This window comes from Bos taurus, chromosome 24, assembly GCF_002263795.3.
Source record: "Bos taurus isolate L1 Dominette 01449 registration number 42190680 breed Hereford chromosome 24, ARS-UCD2.0, whole genome shotgun sequence".
In the NCBI taxonomy this organism is placed as follows: Eukaryota; Metazoa; Chordata; class Mammalia; order Artiodactyla; family Bovidae; genus Bos; species Bos taurus.
In genome coordinates, this window is record NC_037351.1 from 801,204 (window position 1) to 819,982 (window position 18,779).

General features: G+C 59.4%; 1 protein-coding gene across 5 annotated transcripts in view; it reads right to left on the reverse strand.

Annotated features, from left to right (window-relative positions):
- NFATC1 (nuclear factor of activated T cells 1) overlaps nt 1-18,779 on the reverse strand; it is an 87,676-nt gene that overhangs the window by 21,579 nt on the left and 47,318 nt on the right. For 2 of the 5 annotated variants that reach the window (XM_024984233.2, XM_005223925.5), the window contains exons 8-9: nt 15,099-15,231; nt 4,399-4,757 (exon numbers count right to left, since the gene is read on the reverse strand). In XM_024984233.2, the coding sequence (XP_024840001.1) occupies nt 4,399-4,757; nt 15,099-15,231 (492 nt within the window). Of the gene's footprint in view, nt 1-4,091; nt 4,758-14,680; nt 15,232-18,779 lie in introns of those variants that run through there. The other 3 variants (XM_024984232.2, NM_001166615.2, XM_059880799.1) reach the window with 2 other exon arrangements.

Here is an 18,779-nt window from a genome sequence, read left to right on the forward strand (position 1 = left end):
CTGTGCGTGACCAAGTGCGCCCTCCGCCCAGCGGGTAGAGCCCACCGTCTAACGACCCAGCGTGTTTGATCCAGACTCTTTCAATCATCACTAGGAGCGGGGAGGCCTCAGAGCTGGGCCCTGGGCCAGGTTAGTAAAACTTTCCATGAGGAAAGTCTGCCTTCGGTCCCAGAGCAGCCCCAGCTCAGGAAGGAAGGGGGGTGTGGGGGGGTGGGGGCGCAGGCAGACTCAGGCAGACACGGCCTGGCCGCCTGCTCCACCTGCTTGTTGTTTTAATGACATCGAGACTTCTGGAAACCCGAGACCCCTGGAGGGGCCTGAAAGGGCCGATTGTGGCTGAGGCCGCAGGGTGGGCTGGGGGGACACGCGGGCGGGGTCAGCAGCGGCCAACAAGCGACACCCCGAGACTGTCGCTGGCTCACAAACCGGGTCCTCACATCAGCAACACAGGGCCCCCCATGAAAAGACGGGACAGGCCCCGGAGCTTCAGGGACGTTCACAATGCTGCCAGCAGATCCACGTCAACGGGAGCAAGTCCAGGACACAGAGATCAGTGTGTACGCGAGTGTGAACCACCCACACATACACCTGAGGACTGAGTTCACGACACAGACTGCTGTGCACACGTGTGAACTGCCCACGTGTACAGCCAAGGAGCGAGTCCAGGACACAGACTGCTGTGCATGTGAGTGGGAACCACAGTGTGCACACCCGGGGAGTGAGTACAGGACACACAGACCGCTGTGCACGTGTGTGTGAACTGCCATGTATACACCCAGAGCGGGAGTTGCTGGGCGGTTGTGTAGCTCAGCCCAGCGAGGAGCAGGTCACAGAAACCACCAAGGAAACACTGGAGCTTTTATGACACATTCAATCCACATTTAAAATAAGAGAAGACCACAAAGCTGGTTTTTTTAAAAAAGGTATCCAGTGATACCGCCATGATTGAGAAATCCTAAATGAAAGTTTAAATTCCATGAATGTTGTTGAACCAAAGAATAAATTATAACCAAAGTTACCTATGGGCCAGACACTATTGATACAACAGCAGAAACACCTGAAAAACAAAGAAATGGGGTTCACTTGAGGCATGTCCTTGAAGCAAACGGAGATTTGGCACCAGCACCGGCCTGCTGTGCACAGGGCTTCACTCTGCATGGAGCACGGGCGTCCTGTTTAAGCTATGGCACCTTTCCTCTCTCTGAAAGATTCACGCACGCGCTCCAAACGCCCTGGCTCCCTGGAACTGGACGTGCTGTGCTACTATTGCGCTTTTTACTCTACACTTCTGGAAAACGAAACCTCAAATAAAACACCAGACACGCATGAAACGAGCTCCCATTGCTCACAGGCCCGGCACCACGAGCATCACAAGCAAGCCCGAGGAGCCCCCACAGGCCCCTGACTCCTATCGGCCAACACAGCACCTCTGAGAGCCCAGTGGGGAGGGCGCACAGCCTGGCAGGAGTCACCCTAACCATCACCGTGGGGTCAGCCTGGCAGAAGTCCCCTTAACCATCACAGTGGGGTCGGCCTGGCAGAAGTGCCCTGAACTGTCACTGTGGGGTCAGACGCGCAGTCGCTCTGTTCCTGAGCCTGTGTGAGGCTGAGTTCCCCACGGGAGCCACAGCAAACGCCGGGCCCTCCTGCCCTGAGGGTGGTGCCAGGGCTTGCAGGACAAAGCCCAGAAGAGGGCAGGGCAGGCCCCCCAGTGGCACCAGAGCTAGCCCCCGTGTCCTGCGGGGAGGAGACTCCCCTGCACCCTCCGCTGTACTGTACTGTACTGTACTGCACTGTACCGTCAGTCAACCCCATTTCTCGCCTCTTCCTGGGCTCAAATGACAAGGATGGAGTGTCTGCTTGTTAATGTCAAGGCTACTTGAAACCAATGGTTTCTAATTTTCTGATTTAGTTTTTCACCCTTGTTTCCATCTTCTCTGTCCATACCTTCCTGAGTTGGCTGCAACTTCAAACCCAGACACAAGTAGAGACCCACGTGGCCTGGAGTGAATTCCAACGATTCTCCCCAATCCCCTCCAGACCTTTCACAGGGGCCTGTTTCTAAATCAGGGATCGGCCCCAGCCCACGGATTCCCTCTCCCTGCAGGGCTCAGGGCTGCACCACACACCCCTGGGATCAGGCCTTGGGGCCGCACTGCGCATACCCCTGGACACCAACCTTCTTCACAAATTAATTTTCAGACACCTCGACCACATATGACGTGTAAAGGTGAGGCCGGTGAGGGATTAGATTACTCGGGCCCTCTTAAGTCATCCAAGCATTACAGAAACCCCTCGAGGCCCCCACTCGCCCCATGACACCTGCATACCCCTGCCACCATCCCAGTCAGAAAGGACCAGTGAGATCTGCCCCAACCCCCTTGGTATCCAGGCTGGGGACTCAGGTCCCCACACTCACGACGCCTTTATTCTGCACCAGACGGTCTTCCGAGGACTGACAAGGGGCTGACTCGCATTTACACGGTAGCTCCCGTGAGCGAGTGGGTCCCGGGCTGGGACCATTGTGAGCAGAGATGGCCTCTCTAGGAACCCACAAGCACAGCCCACAAGGGGGGCGCCTGCTGTGAAGCGAGCATTTAGGAACAAGAACACTCATGAGCTGGTGAGCTCGCGTGAGGAAGGAGCCGGAGAGGCACCAGAAGGGCCCCAGGCCGCCCAATCGGATGGAGACCTGCTAGGCCCGGGGTCCACCTGAGCAGACGGGGACCCGCCAGGCCCAGGGCCCTCCTGGTCACTGGGCTGGGGGCTGTGACCAGGTGTCCCCACCAGGAAGGCCCATGTGCCCTGGGTCCGGCTGTACCCCCACCTCAGGTGGGAATGGGCACCAAGGGTGAGGGTGGGTGCTGGGACTGCACGCCCAGCGACTCTCCCTAGAGGGTCCCTGGGGCAGAACACAGGCGTGGGGGAGACGGCAGTCATGGAAAGATGCCTACATGTCTGGCTCTGATTTCAGGGAAAAGGCCAGGAGCCTCAACGGTGGAGGCAGAAAGGCCGAGGTAGCCGACAGGGGTTGGGGGTGTGGGGCCGTGCCCAGGACTGTCCTGCGGTTCTCGGGTTCCCCAAGTCCTGCAGCTGGGGAGCTGGGCGCCAGGTGGGCACTGGGTCATAGCCTGCTCGGGGACTGACTTACACCGGGGAGATGGGCTGCTGGCTGACAGAGGCCAGACGCCCACATGGATGCACCATGCGGGGCCCACGTGAGCACCGAGTCACCTAACTGACAACACCTGGGGCCCTGGCCTTTTGTCCCAAAGCAAGAAAAAAAATCTCTCGACCAGGTGCCATCTATCATCATTTCATAGGAAGACCTCATATCAGAAAGTATGCATCATCAACCTAACTGCAGGCATCCCCAAAACACGCCCTACATCCACCCAAACTCGTCCCCGCGGAGCGGGCACTGCGCTGGGTGGGTGCGCTGGAGTGCCGCCCTACCTCCCCATCTGATCACCGGGCTCCCAGGTGGCACAGTGGTGAAGAGCCTGCCGGCCCGTGCAAGAGACACACGGGCTTGATCCCTGCATCAGGAAGAGCCCCCGGATCTGGGTAACCCACTCCAGTGTTCTTGCTGGAGAATTCCATGGACAGAGGAGCCGAGAGGGTTACAGTCTAGGGTTGCAAAGGGCTGGACGCGACAGCCAATACGCACAGAACACATGGCTTCACAAGCTAAACAGAGCGAAAGCCACTCAGTTTTAGCTATTTGACCACTTAATGATGGTTCACATAACCAGAGAGGCACTTCAGACGCTAAGCAACAAGCTGGGCCCACAGCCGAGTCCAAGGAGGCCTCTTGTCCTCACGGGACATCTCAGCTGGTAGAGGCCGTGTTCCAGGGACCATGGTCACCACACCTGGCATTGCCACAGGGACCACGTGCCCCCAGGATGCACAGAACAGGCACCCTCTGGGCGGGGATGGCGTCCCCCACTGGCCGGCGGTGGCACTGCTGACCGCTGGTACTTCCTGGTGTGACACATGCCAGGCACACTCCCGGGGCGGTGGGCACGCTCCAGGCCGGGGCCCCTCGGCCCAGGGCTGGGCGCGCGCCTGCTGTGGCGGGCACTTACCGTCATCCAGGTCGAGTGGGTCCAGCTCCTGAGGCTCTCGCTTGACCGTTACGGGAATGGGGGCCAGACTACGATTACTGTCCTCACGCACCTCGGGCGGCGGCGGGGGCCGGGCGGCGGCGGGCTCGCTGCTCGGAACCTCAGGTGGCTGGTGCTGCTGGTGGCCCGTCCCGCAGGGGTGCGCTGGGCCACAGGGCTGCAGGCGGGTCAGCTCTCGGGTCCCAGGCGGCAGCGGAGAGGAGGGGCTGTGGGGACAGAGCGCTGGCCGGCGCCCCGGGGAGCAGCTACCGCTTGACGTCGGACTCACCTGTGGCTGCAGCAGAGTGGGGGGCGGTGGCTGGGGGGGCCCGGGAGGCACACCCGAGGGTCTCGGCGCCTCCTGGCTGGCGAGGACCCCACCGACTGGCCGCGGAAGTCCGAGGGGGCTGTGGCCCGGGCCGGCCGTGGCCGAGCCGTAAGGGGCGCAGGAAAGGTCGTGGAGCTCAGGGCTGGCACTGCCCTGTGGACGGGGTGGGAAGCCAGGCATGAGGCAGGCTCCCGGGTCGGGCGGCAGGGCGAGCGGCTGGCCGTAGCAAGGCTTGGGGAGCGGGCTCAGGCCCTGGCTCATTGGTCCACAGGTGAGGGCAGGCTCGTAATCATCGCTGGGCTCCGTTTTTATGATTGGAACTGCGAGGAGGAAAAAAAAAAATTAAATAAACATGAGCTGCAGATGGGAGCACCGGGGCGGGCTTGTGGCTAGGATACCCTCTGAAAACAAACAGCGCTTTGACTGAGTCCCTGTGTGTCTCCTGCCTGGTTCTCCCACCCAATTAAAACGAGGGCGTGAGTCATCGGTTCGGGAGAGCTGCAGCTGGTTCTCAGGCCGAGAGCACTGTTTTCCTTGGACTCTCCTGCGGCACTAATGTGCTATAAAAACCCATCTGCGAGCTGTAGCAGAAGCCTGGACCCAAGGGCCCGTGGATTTGTAGCAATCAAAGCGAAAATTTTAACTTGGATGTACTACTGCGTTTCTGCTGCTACCGACATACTGATAAATGTCTGACATGGGGTGAACTCAAGCAAAGAGTAAGATGGCACTTAGAGATCAATAAAAATCCAATAGAAAAGGCGAGTGTCCACTTGCTACAGGAGAGAAGCCTTCAGCCGCTAGACAAGGAAACGCTTTTATACCAGCAAGAATGCCAGCCCTCCTTCCTGCGCACAGGTTCGTTCCCAGGGGAAAATGCACGACTACGGCCACAGGGTCCTGCGCAGTGCCTCTGGGTACTCCCAGCGTGCTGAAAGCCAGGCTGGAAAGTGGCACCACGGGCGCTGGATTGTCCCTTCCCTCCCTCCAGGCTGTGGGCCTGACCAGGCCCCGAGGGCGCTGAGCCCCGTGCCCTGGGGTCTGCGGTGGGCTGGGCTCCACCACGGCCACCCTGCCTGGCGGCTCACTTCCTGTGTCTCATTTCTCCTTGGTTGCTGCCTATTACGCACACGCTCACAAGAGACACCCTGATGGTCGCGTTCCCTGGAGAGCGATTGGTGAGAGCACAGTTGATTTCACAACAGACGCCCAGCGCTGCAGTGCGCAGACGGAGAAAGGACAATGAGCTGTCACCAGATCCTCCTGATCACGTCTTCGCCTCTTCGTGTGTGTGGGGCTGGCCTCCTGGAGTTGGGGTGGGCGGCGTGGAGGGAACGCCCCTCGCCATCCCAGCCCGCGGGCCTCCGCGCACCCAGCCTCCGCCTTAAGTAAATAAAGCTCCTCTCAGACGCAGCTTTGCTGGAACACAGTCTCGAGCCAGTGCGGGTGCACATCTGTTCTCTGTTATGGCTGGTGCCTGCAACCCACAGCAGCCTGGAGGACCAGGACCGGCTTTCCCAAAGCCCGTCCACAGGGCGCCTGGGCAGCGCCGTGGCCGCGTAGCTGGGACCTGGGGACACTGACGTGAGAGCACGTGGCCCCGCTCAGCGTCACCAGGTCCCGGCTTGCACCCGGGATGCCTAGCGGAGTCGTTCCCTTTGGTCTTGCCCTCCCTGTGCCCCCTCCGCAGCCCTGTTCCCGTTCTTCCTGCCTGTGTGGGCAGAGAGGCACCGGGTCCCCAGGCAGTGCGGCAGCTGGAAGGCTGGGGAGAAGCACAGCGGGTGATGGCCACCATGTGGGTCCTGCGGGCAGAGCCAGGGTCATCACTCCCGTCCCCAAAGTCAGGTCGGGTGGACAGCTGGGGCGTCCCTGGCATCCTTGGACAGGACGTGTCCAGCATGGCAGGTGTGGGCACGGCAGGCATCCTCACTCCCGGCGCTGGTCGGTCTCCATCAGCCAGGCTGACTCCTGCAGCCCTGGCCTGCCTGGTGCCCACGCATCACTTGTGGTCCTTTGCTAGGCGAGAGACTTCTCTCTCGAGCACATAGCTGCCAGGGCTTTGTGTGAGGGGCTCCAGATACCACTGGGCAGGATTCAGGGATGCCTCACAGGCTGCTGGCGGACACGAAGAAAGGCCAGCTGACCCAGGTTGACTGCACGTCGGGAAACACCCGCAGGTCCTGGTTCCCGCAGCAGCCCTGTGGGTCTCCCATGGGTATATGTCTCCCACGGTTCCATGGGTGCGGGTTTCCTGTGATTCTAAGTTCCCCTTCGTGCGCGTCTCCCACAGCCCCATGGGTGCGAGTTTCCTGTAACTCTGTGTCCCCTTTCGTGAGGGTCTTCTGTGGCCCACTGGGTGCGGATTTCCCGTGACTCCGTGTCCCCCTTCCTGCAGGTCTCCCACGGCCCTGTGGGTGTGGGTATCCTGAGACTCTGTGTTCCCCTTCTTTCGGGTCTCATGCAGCCCTGTGGGTGCGGGTTTCCCGAGAACTTCCTGTCCCCCGTCTTGCGGGTCTCCCGTGGCCTGTGGGTGCGGTTCTCCCGTGACTCTGTGTCCCCCTTCTTGTGGGTCTCCTGCGGCACTGTGGGTGCGGGTCTCCCATGACTCCATGTCCCCCTTCCTGCGGGTCTCCCATGGCCCCGTGGGTGTGTGCAAGACCCGCCCCTCCAGCGTGGGTGTGCTACTTCCCCACAGGGATGCCACAGGATGCAGAGACCGCAGGCCCCAGGGGAGGGCACGTGCTGGGCCCAGGGCTGTTCCGAGTCCAGACTGGGTCCCCAAGGTTCGGTGTGCCTGTGGGCCCCACGTCCGAGGGCGTGTGCAGAACCACTTTCAGATGCGACCCCTCCCCTCCAATCTGCACACCCGTGGTCAGCAGCGGCCACAGCCTGGGGCTTCTGCAGTAAGCACCGTTCCCTCAGCCTGGGGCCCCACGTGGAAGCCGCTTCAGGAGACGCCTCGACTGGGTCCGAGCTCCACGTGCCTCCTGATTGGGGCTCCAACCCTGAGTCCCACATCCCAGTGAGGCGGTGGGGAGAGGGGGCCGGGGGCCTTGACGGAGGCACCAGTCCCACGGGTCACAGACCCCGCGATGCGCCTGCCTGCTGCCCGCTGAGAAGCCCGGTGTGAGGCGGCTCCCGTGCGGGTGAGGTGGCCTCTCCAGGAGCCGGCCGCCTGCCTGGACCGTGCTGCGGAGCGGGGCAGGCTTCCAGCCAGGACCATAGGAAGCGGCAGGGGGCGCGCTGGGGCGGGGCCTTCCAACGGGGCAGCACTGGCGCCTGTCACCAGACAAGCCGGGCGGCTGCTTCTGCGCACGCGCGGCCCGGACGCCGCCGGTTACGCTCTGCGTCGGCGCCGACGTGCAGAGCCCAGGGCCTCAGAGCGGCAGGTCCGGCAGGTTAAGCCAATGCCCTCGGGGCTCCTCTCCCATGCCGCGTTCTCAGCCTGGTGCCAGGGCAGGCTCACCTCCTTCTTCAGGTGCCCCTCCAGCGCTTTAACCAGCCCCCTGCCCACCTCACCTGCTCTGGCGGAGCTGTGGGGAAATGCCGGGGCTGGTTTGCCTGCTGCACGGCGGCAGCCGGACCACCGGGGCTGGCGGAGGGCGGGAGCAGGAGGGCGTCTGTGTAGCCGTGGGCACTGGCGTCAGGTCGTGAGCCCATGCGGACCCCGAGTCCCCACCACAGAGGGTGGACGTGACCCAGGTTGCGTCCCCCCACTCGTAGCCCCCGGGTCCCCACGGGCGCACAGCTCCGGTTCCTCGGCGACCCGGCCGAGCGGGGCCTTCTCGCTCAGACGTCTTCCTGTGTCTGCATCCCGCGCTCGCCCCCACCCTGAAGCCCCAGCACGAGGCCATCTCGACGGCTCCCTTTGGGAAGAAACTCGTGCTCTTAAGGAGATGACCCCCCTCCCCCCGCCCACCCTGGGGGCTTCACACGGTGCCCGGACGGTGACTGAGAGAGACTCCAGCGAGTCAGCCCCGCCGGGGGCACTTCCAGACAGCGTGCGGCAGACGCGGGGTCCTGGCACACCTGCCCGCTCTCTTCACGACACCTGGCACGGTATGCAGACGGAGACGACTGGACAAGAAACAGTGACAGACACCGAGAAGAGGCACTCTTCTGATGGACGGACGGATGGATGGACATGGCCACACCCGGGTCGAGGGCCAGCGTCCACACCGCACGTGTGTGGGTGGACTTGGGCCCCGGAAGCACCTGCCGGCTGCGTGGCCTCCGGGCTGACCCCACGGCCCCCAGTCAGGTGACGTCCAGCTAGGAGGGGACTCGGGGCCCAACAAGCACGGTTTCCACTGGCGCAGGAGGAGCCAGGGTTGGGCTGACCCCACAGCCCAAGGGGCTGCTGCCAATGGACCTGCCCCACACGGGTGCTGGGCAGCGAAACCCCGAGCCCGGTGACGGCGTCTGGAGGCGGACAGCAGAGAGGAGGCGGGTCAGCGAGGGGAGGGGGCCGACGCCGCGGGGCCGTGGTCCAGAGAGAGGGTCTCACTGTCCATTGACATGGGGAATGCAGGACACAGAGGACACGGGGACATGGGACACAGGGTGAGGGGGACACAGGACATGGGGGGACACAGTGAGGGGACATGGGACACAGGGAGGGGGACCCGGGACACAGGGAGAGGGGGACACGGGACATGGGACACAGGGAGGGGGACACACGGGGGGATATGGGGAACACAGCAAAGGGGACACAGTGTGGGGGGGCGTCTGTGAGCCAGGTGGGCCAGGCCCCCCTCCCCGACCTGGCACCCCCAGCACCTGAGCTGACTGCAGCCTCTCCAGGCAGGCAGGGACCTCTGTGGGAGATACCACCCTGGCGCCTGGAGCGCCACCTGAGGACAGCAGGAGCGTGAGCCCGCCCGGCCCCGCCCGCACGGGAGAGGCTGTCCTCCCGGAGAGCAAAGCCCAAACTGCCTTCTGTTTGTTACGTGACATTCGAGCTGTGAACACAGACACCCGCAACAGAACTTCAGGGCATGGTTTCTGAGGCAGGAATCGTGGGCATGGAGCTGCCTGAGCTGCCAGCCCCGGTGAGAGGACACCTCTGTGCGTGTCCTGGGCAGAAGGGAGCCGTGGGGGTGGGCGGCTGGACCAGAGGATGAGGGGACTCGAGCGCACGACGGCAAGAGTGACGTCTCCTCCTCTGCGGACAAGCTCTGGCCTCCCCAAGCACTTGCATCAGGTCCTGGGTCTCAGAGGACAAGCTCCCGGCTTGGGGCGGGAACCTCACAACCGCGACAGGCGCTGAGACCTCAGGTCTGTGCTGGCGGGAGCTCCGGTCTAGCCTGATGGGGGTGCTGCCCGGCAGCTCTGCAGGAGCATCGAGGGGACCCCAAGAGACAGAGCAACTGCAGGCTCGGGCACGCTGAGATGGACCAGCTTCACGCTCTAAGGCAGACATGTGGGGTGTGAGCTGGCGAGGCGGCCTGGCCATCCGTGGCGATGGCACCGCTGGGTCGGCCCTGCCTGGGGATCTGACTCCTCTGATTAGGCTGACAATGGATGGCGGGCAGAACAGACAAAATGAACCAACGAGTGGGTCGCTTTTGGGTTTCACCCGGTGCTGCAAAAGCTGCGTCAGAAGGACCGTGCCTCACCCTCTTGCGTTTGGTCCAGGCAGCTGCGCGTCCGGGGCTGTGACTCACTGGGGGCCCTGGGGTGACCTCTGTGTGAGCGCCTCGTGGGGATCTGGAGTCGCCAAGTCGCTCTGCGAGGTTGTGCCTGGGGGCCCGGCCTCATGCCTGACTCAGACCGCCTCAAGTTTCGGTGGCCGGTGGCCCTCGGTGTCCACCCTCCACCCTCCTCAATCCACAGTGTGTGACGGTCTCTGCAGGGGATGCCTGGTGTGGCTGTGCTGGGCTCTGGGCCCAGACCCCCACAGAAAGGGCGCCCACGTTCTTTCCCACCAGTTCAGGCCCCTGGTTCACCCACCCCCATCGTTCCTCTCTTCCAAGCTCAGACCCCTCCCTGCAAAGTCGAGGCCGGGCAGCAGCCTGAAGCAGTCGCTGGTCAAGACAGCCGACGGTACTGACCCCATGGAGGCCTTTAGAGGTGAACAGTCTCCAGTCCCCCCCGAATGCCTGGGCTCTCCACCACCAGCTCCAGACAGCAAGGCCAGCGGCACGCAGGCCAGACCCACAGCAAGGAGCTGAGGCCCACAGCAAAGAGTGTCCAAGCCCCCTCCCCCAACTCGTCCCTCTGGGGCCAGCAGCAGGGCCCTGGACACACGGGCAACCAGCTCCCAGCTCCCGTGTGGCAAGTTTAATGTGGAAAGAGCTAGAAACACAGATCCCTCGTCCCTGGCTGGAGCTGTGAGGGAACCCATAAAGCTGGGGTTTAATAACAGCAGGAGAAGCCTAGCCAAGTGCCCGCACGAGCCCCCACCCTGCCTGGCCCCCCAGCCACACGGCTGAGCTGACTTGCAAGGTTCCAGGACACCCAGGGACACTGGCCAGGCCACCAACCACAGCGGCTCTCTCCCCACCGCCCTCCCGCCTGCACCCGGCCCCACTCGGTCTTCAGGCGGAAGTTTAGGGGCTGTAGGCCCAGGACGGACACCCTAGCCCTCCGCCCACGTTGGGGGAACGCTGTAGCACCTGCCTGGCCAGGGGGCCGACGGGTCCTCTGAGACGAGGCGAGGCCAGACGGGCCCTGGTGTGGACAGAGGTCCATCTGCAACCCTCTCCTCGGCCCCCTGTTCCCACCAGGAGACGAGATGAGAAAGCTCAGCCTGGGGCCCTCAGGGCGAAGGACGGGGACAGACTGAAGCCCCAGCTTCAGTGAGCTCTGGACATGGCTGCTCCAAGCAAGTGACTCAGGCTGTGCACACACACATGCACGCATACACACACATGTGTCTCAGATCAGAGGCACGGCTCCCTGAGGTCAAGGCCACAAAGACGCAGCTGTGATACAGCGGGGGGAGGGGGCATAGGGGCCCACTGGGATCTGTGACCTGAGGGGATGCTGAAGAGTGGGCACCCGCGAGGCCTGGCTTAGAGGAGTGATCAGAGGGCGGCCTGGGGGCGGCCCCCGAAGCTCACTGCCGGGTGTGCACACTGGCTTCTGGGAGGTCAAGACTCGGGATGGAATGTCAGCGCCACGAACTCGGGGAAAGACGAGCCAGGCGCCCAGCAGAAAGGTCAGCCCAGAGCTGGCTGTGAGGCAAGGTCGCGGGGCTGACGGCCCAGGCGAGACAGCTGCCTGCCCGTGACTCCGGCCACCAGCCCTGGCCACCCTGCTGACCTGAACCCAGCAAGTGTGCGACCCTCAGCCTCAGGCTCTTGGAGATGGCTTCTCCATCGGCGGAGGCCACGTGGGCGCCTGAATGTCCCCAGGGCTTTCTCGCAATCCCGGCAAAACTCCTGGACCCTTGTGTCCTGAGCAAAAGGCAGGCAGGGGGCCAGGCGCCACGGCCGGCAGTCCAGGGAACAGCTAGAAGCATCTCAGACCAGAGACAGGCTCTTCAGACCCCAGGCTCTGCTGGACTCTCAACTCAGTAGCACGCAGACTTCCCTCTGTGACCCTGAGGTCATTAGTTGGGCTTCTTCCCTGCGTGCGGGCTGCCTGTCCCAGGGGCACCAGGCATTGCCAAGAACGCAAGCCCCAGGGACACAGCTAAAGTGGACACTGCCGTCCCCCAGACTTGGGAGCCGCCCCCCACAGGCAGGCTGCTTTGCATCTTTAACACAGCTGGTGCGTGGGAACTTAAGGACCGTCACTGCTCCCCAGAAGGTCTCAGTCCCACGACAGGACCAGGGCCTTCAGCTCAGTTACCCCAGAGACTGCACGCTTCCTTTCAGAAGACTGCGAGTTAAACCCAGACGGTGACCAACCAGACACGGAGGCAACACCCCGGCCGCACGCGCTGTGTCTGCAGCACAAGCGCCTGGATAGACGTCTGCTCTGCTCTGCCCTCGGCCTTCGCCCAGAGACACTGCACAGAGCCCGACTCTGCCTGCTCGGCTCGCCCTGGGTGTCCCATCGCAGCTGGAGACTTCTCCCCACAAGGGAAAGAAAATGAAAGTGAAAGTCACTCAGCCGTGTGCGACTCTTTGCAACCCCATGGACTGTAGCCCTCCAGGCCAGAATACTGGAGTGGTTGCCATGCCGTCCTCCAGGGTTCTTTCTGACTCAGGGATTGAACCCAGGTCTCCAGCATTGCAGGTGGATTCTTTACCGTCTGAGCCACCAGGGAAGGGACCCAAACTGCCTGGGCCCCATATAGGCCAGCAGCCAGGACTCCCTTCCAGGCTGAACAGCTGATGCTAACGTGATGTGGCGGACGGCCGGGGACAGGGGGCTGCGGTGGGTTTCCCTGTGGTCGAGGCTTCCGGGGGTGAGGGCAGGGTTGAGACACAATGTGGGGAGGGGGTGGGGATGTGGGGATTTGCCCGCCTGCACGCCCCCCAGCACCACCACTGTTGTGAAGACTCAGCCTGAAGCTGAAGGAGGCAGTGACAGTGGGAAGAACACCAAACCCAAAACTGGAAACTTGAATTCTGTTTTTTCATTCATGCATTTATTTTTTTTTAAAGAAAAAAAAAAACACACATATAGGGATGGCCCCTGTGATTTGGTAAGAAGTCAGGGCTGCCTAGGGGCTGCTCATAGGGAACCTGCAGTACAGTGGAGTGTCTGTAATCACAGCCCCTTGGGGCATGGAGACCACTCAGGAAGGTGGGCAGGGCTGGGCTCCAGGGGCAGGTGGCATGGCCCCCTTGGCCTCTGGGGATGAAGCAAATGTCCAGGAGAGATGTGAAGGGAGACCAGGCCACACGGCCATGCTCTGGACAGACAGACAGATGGACAGAGGATTTACGGGTGGAGCAGGGTCACCAGCTGAAAGGGGCATTCCGGGCAGACATAGAGGATAGAGTGTGGAGTCGGGGCAGGTCACTGCTGGTGGCGGGGCCTGCAGGACTGAAGGACAGCTGCAGGGAAGGGGAGATGGGGGCCCCAAGACAGCCCCGCCCACGACCTCAGCAACGTCTCTTTGGGGGCCTCAGTATCCCCATCTGAAAGGCCCCGTGAACACTGGGGCATCTGTGTTAGTGGGAGGTGAACCTGGAGTGAAATGTAGGAAACGATGTTCAAACTAGTTTCTAAACTGCTTCAGACAGTGATTTTTTCTTTATAACATTCAATTTTTAGTCAACCATACTTGAATTTTAATTAGTACGTGATTGTTACATTTTCAAGTCAACATGAGTATTTCTGCCACCAGGGCTGCAGTACTGTGTCCAACAGCAGGCAGGACTTGAGAGGTGCACCCAGTGGGCCACAGATGTGCAGACAGGCCCAGGGCAGGAGGGCGGAGGTTCTCCTCGTGCATAGGCCCACGGCAGCACGTTCCTGCGGCTCTGTCCATGTGCACGCTCGTGACGCAGTGACTTTACAGCAAAACCACGTTATTCAAACCTGGAGAGCCTTGGCTACTGTTTTCCTGGAAAACAGTTAATTCTACTGTCTGATGGCCACAGGTTCTCCAGGGCTTTCTGTCACCTAGTCTATTGTGACACAGAGAGTTTCACGTTTAAGAGAAAACTGAAGCCTCCAAAAACATCTTCATAAGGACATAGCTGCTTTCGCAATTAGTTCTAAGTATGTGATTTCCCTCTTAGATAATAGGGATCTCTCAAGTATTCAGAACAAAAGCCACAGTATAACAGCTGCACTTATATCACACAACGGAATCAGGACTCGGTCCTCTCTGGACACAGACCTGCCTGCCTGGAGGAGGTGGTGGGGGCCAGGGCACCAGGCTGCAGGGCTGAGCTCTGCTGGCAAACAACTGCCTATGAGTTCAGGGGTGAAGCAACAACAGTGTTGCTCTCCTTAAGAAAATAGCCTGGAACATGGAACAGGTGCAAACAGGCCTTTTTAGAACGAGAAACCACCCTTCAAGTGTGTGAATGGACCATGTAAACAAGGTGTTTTTGCTCAAGCAAAGGGTGTTTGGTGAAACAGCATCACCGACTCAATGGACATGAACTTGAGCAAACTGCGGGCGACAGTGGAGAACAGGGAGGCCTGGAGTGCTGCAGTCCATGGGGTCGCAAAGATCGGACGCGACTGAGCGACGCAACAACAACAACGGGTGTTTGGGGGCGAGAGCCTCCCGGCCGAGGGGAGAGGCAATTTTCCAGCCGAGAGTTTTATGTGGGACGTCAGCTTGGGGACAGAACCATCATGTTAGTGAATGACCACACCAGTCACCAGCCTCAGGCCTCAGGTTTATTTCTCAAGCACCTGCAAAATCATGACAACTATTTGCATTTCCACCTTAAGCATCTCGAGAATTTAAATTCACGCCGAGGCCACCTCATCAGCTTCTGAGCACGAAACAGCTGCACCTTCTCACCCCCTTGGCGGTTTCACATTGGCAAGCAGCCTCCAAAGGGTCAGTAATCACCCCCAATGCAGCCCCACCCCCACAGTAATGAAGGAAGCACACCAAAAGCTCCACTTCTGTTTGGAAGGAACCGACGATGAGATCTTGCTAACAGGACATGACGGCCGGGCCCACAGTGCGACCACACGGTTTGAAGCGACTGAAACGTCAGGGTCCCTGATTTTCTTTTAGGAAAGGCACCCCGTGGGTTCGTTGGCGGCATTTACGGTTAGAAAGAGAGCGTTACCGTTGGCAGGCAGGTAGGTGAAGTGCTGGTACTGGCTCCGCTTCCTCTTCCCGTTGCAGACGTAGAAGTTGACCTGCACAGGGCTGGTTATCCTCTGGTTGCGGAAAGGCGGGATCTCCACCACCAGCGAGTTCTAGAGAGAAAGAGGTAGGTGAGGGTGGTGAACGACTCACAAGCCAGGGACACAACCACCCACTCCCCTACCCCGCCGAGAGTGAGGCACGCAGGTTTCTCCCTGGAGAGGCCTGCCCGAGCGCCTGGGGCCCAGGGCTTCTGCATGGCCAGAGCCCAGGGGGGCTGAGGGGGGTGTGCGGGGAGGAGGCGGGGGCTTCATCTAAAATGACGCCGACTGAGTCAGGAGAGAAGTCGTGAGCACAGGTGCCGAGAGGGGACCAGCCACTGGGCAGGACCCCACGCCTCTCTGTCCCCAAACCCAAGCATGACCTGCAGGAAACTAATAGGCCCCCAGGCACCGACTTGCAGTGGACCCAGGAGCACCTGTCCAGCTAACTGGCAGCAGAGACCCAGGGCAAGTGCCCCCCTGGAGATGCTCTGTGCCAATGGCCCAAAGCCCGAGCCACGACCCCGACAATGGATGGGGATGGGAAGGTGGACAGGCAGGCACGATGGACCAGGGGTTTATGGAGGCTGTTGTTACCCTTCTAGGTTTTAAATGAAAGATCAGCAACATCTGCACCAAACTGCCCCCTTTTAAGTACAGATACACAGAGGAGTCACTGGGGCAGGGCCAGCGTGTGTTGTGGGGGAAGAAAGCAGGGAGGGTCTGCGTGCTCAGGTGTCCAGCCATCCACACGAGGGCCCAACCTCAGCACCAAAGAGAGGCCCTGATTTTGGGGGTGGGGTAGGGCAAGATTTCACATCCTAAAAGGTTTCTTCAATGATTTTTATCATACGATTTCAGTTAACAAGAGGAAAATGTATAAGAGAAATCCGTGGCATCACTTTTTTTTAAGAGTTGTTGTAGCCAATTAACAGCAAAATTGATTGGATCCAGTTAATAATGAAATCTTAAGAATGTTTAAACAGAAAAGTGAGAACTTCAGGGCAACTCTTCCCTTTACAGATGAAAACATGAGGCCCAGTCTGCTGCTAAGGGCAGCTGGTGGGGGGATAGGGGACAGGACCAGGCCTGCAGCCTGCTCTGGGCTCCGTCTCCTGGGACCACATGTGTGCCAGAAAGTGCATTTCTGTTGTTTTAATAACTTCATCCCATTTGGAACAAGATGCAGTCAGTGGAGCAAAGGGTGGGTAACCCGGAAAGGGCATGTGTGCTCAGTCAGACCCCTGCCGGGGCTGCACCTCTGCCAAGTCTGTGCCCCAGCCCCGCAGCCCGTGTCTGGGAGCCTGGCTTGGGTCGGACAGGCCTGCACTTCAGCCTGGGCTCTGACATCTCCAAGTCTTCACTCGACCACTGGCACAGGGGAGAGGACGAGGAAGACGCTCCTCGGGGCAATGGTCTGAGGAGGGGACTGCAGGGAATGCTGGCACCGGCACACAGCTGGTGCTCAGTGGCAGCAGACATCGGAGTCAACAGCAGAAACGAGGACAAGAGACAGAAAGGCAGAGGGCTTGCTCAAGTTGAGACCAGAACCAGAGCTGGGACGCAGGAGTGGCTGCAGGGACGCACCGGGACATGCCCGGTGGGGCAAGGAACTTGCAGCAGGTTCCACGTCGGGGAGCCAGGTGCTCTTCGTTCCAAGTGACTGGAGGACTGTGTTTAGATGTGGGCACAGACTGGTATGCTGGACAGGTTATTAGATCATGATGAAGCACTAAATGTGCAGTGAGGGTAGAGGTCAGAAGGGAAACCTGTCTCTCCAGCACCAGGGCAAGAGGTCCAAACGGCTCTCAGCACATTCGTGCCACTTACTTTGAGAAAACCCACCATCTACACTTCTCATGGTCATACATAAACCACACACGCAGTGCCACCCAGCCTTGTTGAAATGGATAATGTGTATGTACGTGTGTGTGTGTACAGATACATACCAACTGTATACACTGCTTAAGGTCATACATAAACCACACACGCAGTGCCACCCAGCCTCGTTGAAATGTATAATGTGTATGTATGTGTGTGTGCGTGTAGATACACGCCCATGACAGGAAAAGGGTGGAAGGAAATACGCCCACGTGTTAATGGTGGCCACATCCCACTGAAATTTCACTAGGCGTTTTCCTTTTTAAACTTTGTTAATATCGTCCAAGTTTCCACAATGAATATGGCACGCTTTCATAATTAGAAGAAATATATGAAAGTAAACTTCATTTAAGAGATAAGAAAGCTGAAACCGTAAAGCTGAAGCACATCGCTGTTCACATGCTTTTCTCTCAGAACACACGATTGATAATGGTTAAGTTTTCTTTAAAATATGCACTGTTCACAGTGGAAAAGGAAACCCAACAACGGAAAATCTGAACATGCAAACTTGGCGGAATTATTTCGATGCCAAAAATGCACAGTTTCTGCTGGCCTCTCCTTCCTGCCCAGGGAGAAGGGGTGGGTAGCCCGGGGGCAGAGGACTTGGGCCTACAGGGGGCCTGGAACCTGGAGCCAAGGGCCTCTGTTTCGGGGTGACCGCCAGTGGCTGGTATTGGTCACAGCAAACCCGAGGCCCACCTCTGTAACTGTGGGGCCTGGAGTCCTTGTCCAGAAGTGGAGTTCTTAAGGCAGCAGCATCTCCCCAAGGGAACCAGGGGGAGCCGTGAGGCAGCGTGTGAGGTTAGAGGCCTGGACACCCTGGGGGGTGGTGACAGTGGGATACAGGCGTCCTCCCTGGGCCTGGGAGGAAAGGTTGCCCTTAATACCATTTGGAAAGGTTTCTGTAAATGCATCAGTGCTTGGAAAAGGAAGCTAAAGTCACAGGTAAAGATGCTTGCGGTAGTTATGTATAGATGTGAGAGCTGGACCACAGAGTAGGCTGAGCGCCGAAGAATTGATGCTTTCAAATTATGGTGCTGGGGAAGACTTGAGAGTCCCTTGGACAGCAAGATCAAACCAGTCAATTCAACAGGAAATCAACCCTGAATATTCACTGGAAGGACTGATGCTGAAGCTGAAGCTCCAGTACTTTGGCCACCTGATGCAAAAAGCTGACTCACTGGAAAAGACCCTGATGCTGCGAAAGAATGAAGGCAGCAAGAGGAGGAGGCGACAGGATGAGAGGGCTGGATGGCATCATCGACTCAATGGACATGAGTTTGAGCAAGCTCTGGGAGTTGGTGACGGACAGGGAAGTCTGGTATGCTGCAATCCATGGAGTTGCAAAGAGCTGGACATGACTTAGCAGCTCAACAACAGCATGCTTCTTCCTGATGAAGCCACCTGTGTGGAGGGAGGGGATTCCAGACACAGGGCAGAGGGTACCGGGATCACGTCTGCAAATCTCGTGGCCGACAGAGAAAATTCAGTCCTTATCATGAATGAGACTTTGAACAATGACTCCCACTGCCTGTGCTCTCAGGAATGCACCATCCACACGCCACCATCAAGAGGGGCCAGTGGGACGAGGGAGAGACAGTGGAGGAACTTTGAACTTCAAAAAATCACCGTAGGATGTAAGAGTAATATAAAATAATTAAATATAAATCTATTACATTTAAATTATTAATTACCTCATTCAAGATGTTTGTATTCTTATTTTTTCTGCACTTGATAAA